This window comes from Pan troglodytes, chromosome 15 (genome assembly GCF_028858775.2).
Source record: "Pan troglodytes isolate AG18354 chromosome 15, NHGRI_mPanTro3-v2.0_pri, whole genome shotgun sequence".
Lineage (NCBI taxonomy): Eukaryota > Metazoa > Chordata > Mammalia > Primates > Hominidae > Pan > Pan troglodytes.
The window spans coordinates 28,864,036-28,877,574 of NC_072413.2; the positions used below are offsets into that span (position 1 = coordinate 28,864,036).

The following is a 13,539-nucleotide window of genomic DNA, read 5'->3' on the forward strand; positions in this document are numbered from 1 at the left end:
GCTTCATTGTCTCTACTTCGTATTTCCTATTTATTTCTTGTAATCAGGCTTCTGTCCCTACCACCAGTCTCAAGTTAGCTAGTTCATAGTTTATATCCAGGGATCTAAATATCCATGTCCAAAGGCCTTTTCTAATTTTTCATCTGCTGTGACTTCTGCAATTACCACTTAGAATTTCTCTGCAATATTTTATTTAATATTGTACTTCCTCCTACTTCTGATGATTCTCTCTTCTTTAATGCTTCTTACTTCTTCTTACCCCTGAAACTTAGCATTTTTCAGTGTTGTCTTAACAGTCATCATTCTTTATTATTTGGAGAGCTTCTTCTCTCCTGTAATCTTTCTGAGTGATTTACAGACCTGTATTTTTGAGCCCCCGGACTTTTATATACAGATAAGACCTGGGTCTTGCTAGCACATTGAGTCTAACATGTTTAAGATAAAAATAGTATTTTTCCCAGAATTTTTTGTTTGATTGTTTTTTGTGGGGCTTTTTTGTGTTTTTACCTGTTTGCCTTTTCTTTCCAAGAGATTTCTTACTTCCAAGCTGTCCTGGAGAGTCATTTTCATACTCCTCCATTTTCCAGTTATATGTCAAGTCACCTGCCTCTAAGACTGACTTACCGTCAACCTTTCCTTCCTGTTTCTAGTGTGCCTATTTTACCAAACTCAAATTTTCCCTAGGCTTAGACAATTAGAATGTTGTTCTAATATTCTTATTTGGGATGATTCTTCCAAAAGTACAGTTTTGACCATATTGCTTTCTTCCTCAGGAATCCCCCAATGGCTTCTCATTGCCTGTTGAACGAAGTTGAAGCTCTTCATTAGGGCATTTAAGACCTTCACCTCTCTTCATGGCTTTATCTACTCCAGTTTCTGTACTTTTTATCCAGTGTTTGTTCATTTATTTAAGAAATACTATGTATTCTGTACTGTTTTGTTACTAAAGATAGAGTAGTGAAGCAAAGTATCTGCCTTCTTGGAATTTACATTAAGAGAGAACACAGAAGATAAACAACAAATGTAATATGCCATCACGTAGTAAAATGTATTATAATGCTAAATAAAACAGAATATGGCCGGGCGCAGTGGGTCACGCCTGTAATCCCAACACTTTGGGAGAACAGGTGGGCGGATCACCGGGGTCAGGAGTTCGAGACCAGCCTGGCCAACATGGTGAAACCCCATCTTTACGAAAAATACAAAAAAATTAGCCGGATGTGGTGGCGCGCGCCTATAGTCCCAGCTGCTTGAAAGGCTCGCTTGAGCCCAGGAGGCGGAGGTGGCAGTGAGCCGGGATCATGCCACTGCACTCCAGCATGGGCAACACAGTGAGACTCCATCCCAAATAAATAAATATATACATAAATACATACATGCATACATACAACAGAATAAAAGGAGATAGATAAGGGTTGGAGTATATATAAGTTAGGTTTTAGGCTAAACTTCTGTATCTCATAGACCCAGAAAGACAGTGGCTCAAACAAGGCAGATGTTTACTGTTCTGTAAAATCCATTGTCTAGATTTTAGGGTAAGAGTTGGCAAAAAATGGCCTGTAAGTCACGTTCTGGCCTGTTGCCTGTTGGGTAAATAGTTACATTGGAATGCAGCCATGCCCATTTGCTACTGATCTGACTGCTTTCACACTACAGTGGCAGAGTTGAGTAGCTGCAACAGATACCATATAGTTTGAAAAGCATAAAATGCTATCTGGCCCTTTATACAGATGGCCCTCTATTTTCGAGATAGAGTTGTGATTTACAAAACCGTCTAAGGACTTGAGTTCCTTCCTCTCATTATCGTGTAACACTTAGCATTATTGTTTTCATCCACATGGTTGAAGCTTGCTCTTAAAGGAGAAAAGTGGAAGTTGAGAGCAGGGAAGTTTGACATGTTGTTTTTACTTACATCCCATTGAACAGTCATGTAGCCCCACCTAGCTGCAGCAAAAGTTTGGCTATGTGCCCAGCTGAAACTCAGGGTTGAGGGTTTGCAGGGATGAGGCAACATATACCCAATTATTACTCCGACAGGGTGTAAAGATAGTATTTTGAGCAGAATAGTCATGAAAAACTTAGGAGATTTCAGCAGAGATTTTGAATGAATGAGAAGAAGTCATGTAAATCTCTAAGAATGTTTTAGGAAAAGGAAATTGCAAGTAAATTTTCTGTTAATGGATTGTTTCCTATTTTTAACTTTTTCCATCTGTACCTTTAAGAGCTAACCTGTATGAAAGTGTCTTGCACATAAATGGCCAAGTATTTCTTTGTTTATGCTGTTCACTAAAATATTCTTGATAAAATTCTGTCCATCTTTTAATTCTCAGCTGATATTCTTTTTCATGAATTCTCAGGTCATCTTTCTTGCCTATCTAGTGCTAGGTAACTTTTCTCTTTTTTTTTCTTTTCTTTTTAAGAGATAAGGTCTCAGTCTGTCACCCAGGCTGGAGTACATTGGTGTGATCATAGCTCACTGAACCTCCAACTCCTGGGCTCAAAATCCTTCTACCTCATCTTCCCGAGTAGCTAGGACTACAGGTGTATACCACCCACACCAGGCCTTTTTTTTTTTTTCTTTAGAGAGGGGGACTAGCTGTGTTGCCCAGGATGTTCTTGAACTTCTGGCCTCAAGCAAGCCTCCCACCTCAGCCTCCCTAGTAGCTAGTCTTACCTAGTGCTGTATAATTTTTCAATGTCAGTTATTTCCTTTTTTATAAATAGTTTCACGTAGTAAAGTGGCATTATACTCTGGATTTCTTGAAGGCAGAAATAGACAAATTTGTTGAACTGGATGATCAGACATTTATTCTAGAAGAATATTTCTTGGTTTACTTTCACTGCACCCATATGTACTAAGAAATTTGAGTATAAATTAAGAAGTATCATTTGAAATGTGCATGTCACTCAAAAGTAAATGGGTAAAGTGGCTCTATTTTCTCCTTCATTACAGATAAATACTGCAACAACTGTAGCTGACTTAAAGTCAATAATAAATGAATGCTATAACTACCTTGAGTTAATTGGATGTCTCAGACTTATAACGACATTAAGTGATAAATATATGTTAGTAAAAGACATACTTGGCTACCATGTAATTCAGAGAGTCCACACACCCTTTGAAAGGTAAGTTGTTTCTATTAATATATGGCTCTTTCAAATTACATGTTTAAAGTGGTTAATTATCTTGTAATGTGAGATATATTTGGTAATAAGTGAGATGTTTTTCTCAGAAAAAAATTTAAATGCTATTTTTAAATAATAACTTAAGCCTTTTTAGGATGATTACTGTTCTGATCATTTAATAAGCATTGTGTAGGTCGGGCATGGTGGCTCACTCACACCTGTAATCCCAGCACTTCGGGAGGCTGGGGCAGGCAGAACATTTGAGGTCAGGAGTTTGAGACCAGCCTGACCAACATGGTGAAACCCCGTCTTTACTAAAATACAAAAATTAGCCGGGCGTGGTGGTGGGTGCCTGTAATCTCAGCTACTTGGGAGGCTGAGGCAGGAGAATTGCTTGAACCCAAGAGGCGGAGGTTGCAGTGAGCTAAGATCATGCCACTGCACTCCAGCCTGGGTGACAGAGCAAGATTCCCTCTCAAAAAAATGAAAAAAGAATTGTGTAAATGTATGATGCTTTCATAGAAATAACCACTGCTTCAGATTATAATTTTTTTCTAAAAAATATTCTTTTTAAAACTCTTACCACATGAGCCAACTATTCTGTCTCTGTGCATTCATTTAATAACTATTTATTGTGTACCTTTTATCTGCTGGGTAATACATATATTGACCATTCTTTGATTAACAAGGTATGTATGATTCCTGCTGTCCTTTAGTTTAGAACACTGGTCTAAGTTAGACAACTTATGTATCTCCTTACACTCTTATAATTTTTTTAAACAATGGAAATACACATATGAAAGTCTGTAATCACCATCCAGATCTAACACTTATTAACTTGTGCCTGTCTTGTTCATCTTTATCCTACTCTTGTTATTGACTCCAGTATTATTTTAAAGCCAATACCAGATATCATCTCAAACCTGATAAATTCATTTAAAAAAAAGTAGTATCATTAATCCATAGATTTAAATATATTTGATGTGTTTAAAATCTTTATAGTTACTATTATTACTGAAGTTTATATGTCTTGGACCAGTATAAGTCTCTTTATATTATTGTTGTTTTTAATTCTTTCGATGTGAGCCTTAGTGGTCTTTGTAAGCTTTTTTGCTATATGGTATCACAAGGTGTTTCAGACTCATTTTGTACATTTTAGCCTAAGGAACCTTTGTTATTTTTAATGGGAAATGGGTAATTCACAACCACAGTCTGGATGCTAGAGATTCTTAGTTTTGGTGGGTTGGTCATGGTATCTAGACCTTTTCATTGAACCCAAATTAGAAAATCAAGGGTTTTTAAATCTATTTTAATCTATTTTGTTTTTTTTTTTAAATCAAACTTTTTTTTAAAGATACATTATGAGTGTGTCCTGATAATTCTAATTCAGATTCTCTATTGCATGATTTTTACTTAATATTTTCTTTTTCCTGTGTTGAGAATTCCAGTTCTTAATGACACTGGAGAATTTAAGTATGAAGCAACTATTTCATGTGATTTATTCCACATTTCATAACCAATAGTCTCAGAATAACAATACTAACATTATCAAATTGTTGTGCTTATAAGTCATTGGAATATTTTCTGTGTGGCTAAAAATTGAGCATAAATTGCATTTTCATTTTTTATTTTTAGTGATTAATTTTTATTAACATTTCATTTTATTTTAAAATTATATAAAATGTTTTGTATAGTTCCAAAGTCAAATGTATAATAAGAATATATTGAAAGTATATTCAAAGAAGTACAGGTTTCATCCTTACTATGTCCACCATTCAACCCTTTATGAAGTAACCATTTTGGCAACTTTTTTGTGGTTTATTCTTTTATTATTTGTTTTTCTTTTTAATGATAACAGATAAACATATGTGTGTTCTTAGCTCATTTTATGCTGCTATAACAATACCTGAGACTTGGTAATTTATAAAGAAAAGAAATTTATTTCTCACAGTTCTGGAGGCTGGGAAGTCCAAAGGCATAGTGCCAGTATCTGCTCAGCATCTGGTGAGAGCTGTCTTGCTGTGTCATAGCATTGTGGAAGAGCAAGTGAGCACTCAACCCATAGATGTGCCCTCGAAATCAGGCTGAACTTACCCTTTTTATCAGGAGCTCACTCCCACAATAATGATATTAATCCATTTATGAGGGCGGAGCCCTTGTGACCTAATCACCTCTTAAGGACCCTATCTCCCATTGCTGTTACACTGGCCATTAAATTTCAACATGAGTTTCGAAGGAACTCATTTGAAACCGTAACATTCTGCTCCTGGCATGCTAAAACTCATGTCCCACTCACATACAAAAGAGTATCTGAGGAGGTGAATAGGAAATTTAGAAAGTCAGGCAAAAATGATATGTTTGTTCTTTGCTTATTAATGAAAATGTGCATTTTAAAATATTCAGTTGTTACTTGCATTTCTTTTGTTAATCATATATTTTTTGTTCATTTTCCCTATTATTGATCTTTCAGAAGAATTTGTATTCTTTGCATAAAATTAATTTTCTGTCATATAAAATATCTGTCATTTGCTTTATCTTAATTTCTTTTTAGCAATACATGGGTTTTAAATTTTTATGTAATGAAGATTTATCACTCTTGGTAATATCTGGGAAACTTTATTTTTATAATAATTAGCTTTGAAGTGTAAAACACTTCAGATTTTAATGTCTTTCTTACTAATAAAAACTTGTTAGTTTTGAAACTATAAAGCCAAATAATGTAGGTACATAAAATACTCATTTGATATTAATGTATTTGCTTGTTATGGATTTGAAAGTATCATGTGTAGTATATCCATATCTTCTCTTTTTCCTCACATCTGAAAATATGATTGTCTCTTGTGGGGGTTTTTTGGTTGTTTTTTAAAAATCATTAGCTGTTTTGAAAAAATGCCAGATAAAATGCTGGAAATATTCCCTAATATAATACCAAACACACATGTATGAATGTTGGCTCATTATTTTTCTTCTCTTAAGTTTTAAGCAGGGTCTGAAAACCCTTGGTGTTTTGGAGAAAATTCAGGCTTATCCAGAAGCATTTTGTAGCATCCTGTGTCATAAACCTGAGAGTCTTTCTGCAAAAATCCTTAGTGAGCTTTTTACAGTACACACATTACCTGATGTAAAAGCTTTGGGGTTTTGGAACAGTTACTTACAGGCTGTTGAAGGTATGTGGATATTTTATTTTACTTTTAACGATCTCAGAATATTTGTTTCAGCATATTTGTTGGGGGTTTTATTTGTGTATGTTTGCCTTTTGGTATGAATATTAAGATGCTAACTCCATATTTACAAAAGAAAGTTATTTCAAAGCAAGTTTATATGACTGAGTTAAAAATAATGAGAAAAGATTACAGAGTAAATTTATATTTTGTAATTTTTTTCTCTAGATAAGTTTAGGTGAAAGGCATTCTTTCTAGAAAACATTATTGTCACCGCATAGAACAGTTTTAATCCTAATAATCTATTTCATCATTTTCAATTTGAAGTTAAACTAAATTATTCTTCATCCACTGGTCAGGGCTATAACAATGATATTTATCATTGAGCATTAGCAGTGTAAAATCATTCTGCCTGATAGAGTGGAGAAGAATTTAACTTATAGTTGAAATTTTGTTTAGCTAGATTTTTGGTTTTTTACCGTTTAGTCTTTCTGTCTGTATTTGTTATATACAATAAGTAGTTGTACTAAATGATTGTGTTAGTCCTTCTACTTTGAGATTCATTTATGTACTGTTTGCCTGTTACTACATCTGACTTTGTGATTTAGTTTGCCCAAAACAAATGTGGGAGTCTGTGCCTTTCAGTATTCCAAGTCTATTTGGAGAAGAATCTGTGATGATAGCAATATATAACATGGATTTACTTTTGTTTCTTTTACTCTTTTATTGGTAAATTTTTTCAGATGGTAAATCTACAACAACAATGGAAGACATTCTTATTTTTGCAACTGGTTGCAGTTCCATTCCTCCAGCTGGATTTAAACCCACTCCTTCAATTGAGTGTCTGCATGTGGATTTTCCTGTTGGAAACAAGTGTAATAACTGTTTAGCAATTCCCATCACCAATACATATAAAGAGTTTCAAGAAAATATGGACTTCACCATAAGAAACACTCTAAGACTAGAAAAGGAAGAAAGTTCTCATTACATTGGACATTAAAATGTTTCCTTGAACAAAGAGAAGCTTCTTTAAAAGCTGCTATTGTTAACTCTCTTTTATTTCACTAACCTTTTCATCATCACTTTGAACAAACTAGTTAGCTTCTTGACCTAATAAAATTTATGATATGAATATAAAGGAATATTATAGCCACTTAGGCTAAAAAAAGGTTTTTTTTGTTAAAGCATACTAGTCAAAATTGGTGATAATTTCTCATTTTCTTGATATACATACTTCATAAACCTCAATATAAATACTCTCAAAATGGTTGTATGGATTTTATTTAGGTATGGTAGCATGGTTAATAAAAGTAAAAACTGTTTTACTCACATTTTTTGTAAATTAGGATTACATATAGAATGCCACAATTTTTCTAGGTTTATTCAATTTTCAAATTATTCCTCATTTTATTTTAAAGCATTAAATAGAAAAGCTAATTGGTTAAATTTTGTTATATAAATCAGAGTCATATATTCTGGGATTTGTGTTACTATGCATACTTTTCTAGGATGTCACCAAATTAGTTGTTTAAAATGTTTTTAGATTACTGATTTATATTAAGATGACCCACACTGCAATTAGATTATGCCTAGTGGGAAGTATTATATAAAAAGCAGAATTAAGCTGGGCACATGTGCCTGTAATCTCAGTTATAAGGGAGGCTGAGGTGGGAGAATCGAGATACTCAGCCAGCCTGGCAATGTAGCAAAGACTCCATCTCAAAAAAAAAAAAACAGAATTGCACAAATTTTCTGGAATCTATGGACATTCCATGAGCTTAAACACTTTTGAGGTGGATAACATTTAGTTGAAAATACCTAAGAAAGTGTGTCTTCTTTAAAGCCTTGGCTTTAATCATGGGAAATTTTTGTTGTTGTTGTTGTTGTTTGTATCCTATGTTTGGTATTCTGTATGTCTGATCCATAATCATTGTAGATATTTGAATGATCTCTGTGGATTGGTAGGTTTGGCCATTTGACCATTATTTATTATCAAGCTGGTTGTATGCTAAGGTAAGTTGACGCCATAGCATTATACAGTTATCTTCATTGCTCTTGAATGATATCTGTTATATAAGCAATGTATAAATAAAGTAAAAAGGATAGAATGAAAAACCCATTCTAATATCACCACTCAGAGATAAGTACCGTATTTCTGTGTATCCTTCTATAAACTCTTTACTTCTGTTTCCTTTATTTTTTAACTTTAATAATGCTACTAAAAGACAATACCTAAAAGTAACTGTACTAACAAAGTGCTAACAATGTGAAAATATATAGTCCCATAGTCATGTCCCCATATTTATACTCCTACAAAAGAAAAAATTGGAAAACAAAGTCTGATGTCCTTAATCTATTATCATATTTAAATGATATAATGGTTCAGTTTTCCATGAAAGTAAATCATTATGATAGGTAAATCATTATGGGAAGTAAAATGTTTTAACCATATTTTTCTTAATACACAAAGCAGGTGTCAGCTGTTGTATTCTCACCCTTCTTAAGAAAAATCATTAAATTATTGATATTTTTTAAGTAACAGAATAGATTTGAAAGAGATAATATATCTCTTAATACCAAAGGAAAACTAAAACATAATTCTAGTGTACTTTTCTTTGTTCCCTCATGTCTTTTTCAATCTGTACACTAACATACCTAGCAAATTTGTTTTACTTTAACTTGAAATATTTAAGAACATTAAACAAGACCTTTCTTTGGCTTTGGTTGAATTTTTTTGTCTTAACCAATAGTAATTGAAAGATCAATTATCAAAGAGTTTGAATAGCTAATATAAACCCCAAAGTCACCATACAGTTTTTATTCCGAATATGTTGATAAAAAGATATTTGTTTCTTTATCCACCTTATTTTTATTACAGCTAAAAACCAATACAAACCAATAAAACCTAGTTAAAGCTATTTTCTGGTTTTTAGTTGCAATTAATTTCCCCTAGTGTAGAAATTAAAGCTGATTAAGTCACACACACATACTTTGTTGGGGTGGGGGTGGCAGGTGGAGAGGCAGTGTACTTGGGTTAGCTACAATTAAAAACAGTATTTCAATTCCTCATTTGACTTATATATAGACAGGGCCTTAGTGATAAGATGGTGTAAATAATTTAGGATATTCATGTTTTAAAGTGAAGCATAAATATTTATTTTGCAAAATGTTTTCTAGTTTGAAGGATGTTCCATTATTAGCATTTTTAGATTAATCTGTATGGTCAAGGAATATCAGAGAAACCTGTAGGTTATTTATTTTCTGCAGTGTCATTTTGTCAAATGGTTGGTATTATAATTGTTCTTTTCTTATTAATTTTATAACCAGTGCATAATTCTTACATTAGATTTTTAAAAAGAATTATGCTATAAATCTTTATAAATGTGTACATATATTTCTTAAATATTGCAATTGCCTAAATGTTGTATATTTTAAGGCTGTTTTCTCTTGCTCTTAATGTTGAGGAAAACTATAAATTGATCTATAATGCATCTACTGTTAATGGTTTTGGTTAGTTTGATATTCATTGTTTTTAAACACTTTCCAATATGGAAACTTTAACACCTTTTATACAATTCTCTACTATTCAAGATATTCTTTAAAATATCTCACCAGAAACTTACAATTTTATACTTTGTAATTTTTAGTTTCTGTAATTTGAGGAAGTGACTTTTTTTGTTTGGGTTAAGTAAAAAGCCTTTGATTGATTACCAGCATGAGAATTCACCTTGGTTTCTATTTTATGCATTTGTAAATTTTCCCCCTAATTATATGGAAGCTATTGGAACTTTTGTATTCAGTGCTAAATACTAAGTTAAGGGGAGTATATTAGGTAAGTTTTTTCAGTGACTGTGCCTTTAGCATTCAGTCATTATAAGAAAATGATCAGAACAAAATCATTGCATTATAAACATGTAATTCTTTTATATAGTGATTATCATGTACTGCATTGTTACTTTAAGCTATTAAACTAGTTTTTATGGTTCAAGTAATGCAATACAAAGTTTCATGCTTCAAGTAATGCAATACAAAGTTTCATGCTTCAAGTAATGCAATACAAAACATAACCCATTTAATGATGAATTACTTGAATGTATATTATCTGTGGTTTAGGAAAATTTGGATTGTCTTGAAGAGACTCAGTTTTCAAGCTCTGATTTTGACCATTATCTCTTCTAATTCATAAACATATCCCAGTACCTACACTATGCCAGGTATTATGCTAGGTGATCGTTTATATGTCAGCCTATTCCCCCCCCCTTTTAAAGGCTGCCAGATTAACCAAAAAGCGTGACATTTGTAACAATGTTTTATAAATAAATGTGTTTATGCCACTAAAGGTAAACTGCCTATTTAAACTAAGTAATTTTTTGGGATTTAACAAGATTAAGATTCTGACGAAACTGAAAGATACAAGATTCCTTTACTCTCCACATTTGAGAGATCCTATAAGCAAGCAGTTAGTGTCTGACACCCAGGAACCTATAGAAATGAGGGAATCTGTGTTAAAACTATGTATCCTCTAACGTAAAATAGCTTACCAGAATAAATTATTTAAGCCAAAAATCTGGACTCAGATAAATGGCTATAGTAAATTAGGTTAATGAACAATCTGTAGCCATAGATTATTTTCAGTCTTTCTGATTCTAATAAAACAAATACCTTATTCAGTCTCAGCCTTACAAGGGCTATTTGTCTATGGTTGCTGTTCTTCTGTGAGGTGTATTTTTCTATAAATTTATTGCCCACATTCTGTGCACTCGGTCAGGAGTTTTTATCATTTCATATATATGCAGTGTACATCAATTTTAAAATTGTCTTAGTGGTTTTAACACGACTCATAGTCTTGGGAGGGAATATGTGATGGAACTGAAGTGGCTCAATGATGGATTTGCATTTGAAAGTGGAAGTACCCAAATGAGCAAAATTGGGCTCTCAGACATTTTATATTTCATAGAGACTGTAGAATGCAGTAGAACTTTCCCATAGGGCAGAAATAATTTGTTTAGTTGGAACACACCTAGATCATTGAAGATTCCTTCAAAATATTAGTAATAGTACTGAAGAAACACATGTATTCCAGTTAATTTCTTAATGAATGTGCCAATTAGCTATAAAAATGAGATTACATAATTTTTTTTTCTTTTTTGAGACAGAATCTCACTCAGTCACCCAGGCTGGAGTGCAGTGGCGCGATCTCTGCTCACTGCATCCTCCGCCTCCCAGGTTCAAGCAGTTCTCCCTGCCTCAGCCTCCCCAGTAGCTGGGATTAAAGGCGCCCACCACCACACCCGGCTAATTTTGTATTTTTAGTAGAGACCGGGTTTCACCATGTTGGCCAGGCTGGTCTCGAACTCTTGACGTCAGGTGATCTGCCCACCTCTACCTCCCAAAGTGCTGGGATTACAGGCGTGAGCCACTGCACCCGGCAGAGATTATGTAATTCTTAAAAGGTAAAGACTGTAGGTTCAATGCTAGGATGTTTCCTAATAGAATTAAAAATAAGATAACCTATTTTAAATGTCACAAAAATAAAGTTTTTATTAATGAAAAAAGCCAGTGTTTCACACTATAAAACAATATATAATCGTTAGGCTAACCATTTCATTTATATAATTTTGAAAGTTAAGCTTTTGAGGCACAGAGTGATTTCATTTCAGAATTTGGTGCAACTTCATAATGAAGCGTCATCAATGAACTCGGGAAATGAGCTGTCATTGTGTATCCATTTTGGTCATATAGTAAAATCTATGGATTAAGTTAGAAATCATCTATCCCATATATTTTGCGGTCACGTGGCTTCAAGTGTACATTAAACCGCCAGCACAAGACCAGCCTGGCCAACATGGTGAATCCCCGTCTCTACAAAAAAAAAAAAAAAAAAAAAAAAAAAAAAAAATTAGCCGGGCGTGGTGACCCCTGCCTATAGTCCCAACTAGTGGGCAGTCTGAGGTGGAAGGATAGTTTGGGAGGATCGCTTGAGTCCGGGAGGTCGAGACTACAGTGAGCCGAGATTCTGCCACTGCACTCCAGCCTGAGCGACAGACAGTGAGATGCTATCTCAAAAACAAAACAACAAAAAATCAGCACATCAGCCTGGCCTGATGGTGTGCCCCTGTAGTCCGTAGCTACTTGGGAGACTGAAGCAGGAGGATCGTTTGACCGTCAGAATTTGAGGCTGCAGTGATCCCTGATTGCGCGCTCCAGCCTAGGCGACACACCCCACTACTGCTTGACTTCCTTCCCACGGCAAGGTGATTTTGCAATTACTACAAGGAAAGAGGAGAAATGCTAATTTCTCATTTTGTACCTCCCTGGATCCCGTGTCCATGCCGGCAGAACGCCACCATAAAGCTACACCTTTTTTTTTTTAAAGAGATGCGACTGAGAAATATGCCAGATCAGAGTAATGCTCCAATGCTTTCCGTTTCTCTGGAGAAAGGAGCAAAGGGAAGACTCCTGCTGCACTGAGAAACGAGAGCTAACGTTAAAATGTTGCCTGTGTTTCAGGAGCTTCATTTACTTCAGTCCTGTGGTCCTTAACACTCCTAGAGCATTATCACCCTTTAAGTGCTCTGTAAGTCACCAAACCAACAGTTCAGTAATTATGTTCTTAGCACTACACGCTCCTACCCTAACAGCTCAATTTAATGTTGCTACGATTTGAGAGAGTGTGGCTTGATTCGGTAGGATAAAAACTCTTAGTATTCGCCTAACATTACGGGCCACTGAGTTAACCTGCACCGGGTCTCCCAGTTCTACCGAGAGTGGAGGTCTTCCTGGAGGAGGTGGGGTCCGGCCCTCAGGCACACCCTTTGGCCCCGCCCTTCCGGGCTTTGCTTCCGGGGCGGTAAGGGCAGCCACGTCATCCCCCCGCTCCGCTCCCCAGCCGGGCAGTGGCTCGTGGGAGCCAAGATGGCGGCGGCGGCGGCAGCGACAGCAGCAGCAGCAGCAGCCAGTATTCGGGAAAGGCAGACAGGTACTGACTTATTCTCTTCTCCTTGAAGCTTCGTGACTGCCCCGACGACATCCTTCTCCTCTGGTGCGTGCAGCTCAGAGACCGATCTCCGGGAGTTTAATCCAGTCCCTAGAACATCAAGAGCCCCTCCCCTTTGAGTTTTTGGGGAGAAGATGCCATTAGCTTGAGGACTCGGTTCCTCCTGTGGTGCAGGAGAAGGAGCTTCAGCGGTGGGCGGATTGCTACGGCCCTGCTCTTGTCTCCTTCCTAGTGGGCATCAGAAGGCCATCACAA

The 13,539-nt window shown here is 35.3% G+C and overlaps 2 protein-coding genes across 9 annotated transcripts in view; both read left to right on the forward strand.

Moving 5' to 3' along the window:
- Nucleotides 1-10,275, forward strand: part of G2E3 (G2/M-phase specific E3 ubiquitin protein ligase) — a 60,804-nt gene extending 50,529 nt beyond the window's left edge. For 5 of the 6 annotated variants that reach the window (XM_009427453.5, XM_009427454.5, XM_016925787.4 and 2 more), the window contains 3 exons: nucleotides 2,954-3,126; nucleotides 6,103-6,293; nucleotides 7,031-10,275. In XM_009427453.5, coding sequence (XP_009425728.2) covers nucleotides 2,954-3,126; nucleotides 6,103-6,293; nucleotides 7,031-7,287 — 621 coding nt within the window. In that variant the 3' untranslated portion in view covers nucleotides 7,288-10,275. 6 annotated transcript variants of the gene reach the window in all.
- Nucleotides 10,276-12,023: 1,748 nt separating this feature from the next.
- SCFD1 (sec1 family domain containing 1) overlaps nucleotides 12,024-13,539 on the forward strand; it is a 108,181-nt gene continuing 106,665 nt past the window's right edge. The window contains exon 1 of one of the 3 annotated variants that reach the window (XM_003952459.6): nucleotides 12,024-13,266. In XM_003952459.6, the coding sequence (XP_003952508.3) occupies nucleotides 13,203-13,266 (64 nt within the window). In that variant the 5' untranslated portion in view covers nucleotides 12,024-13,202. Of the gene's footprint in view, nucleotides 13,330-13,539 lie in introns of all 3 variants that reach the window. The other 2 variants (XM_003314289.6, XM_009427617.5) reach the window with 2 other exon arrangements.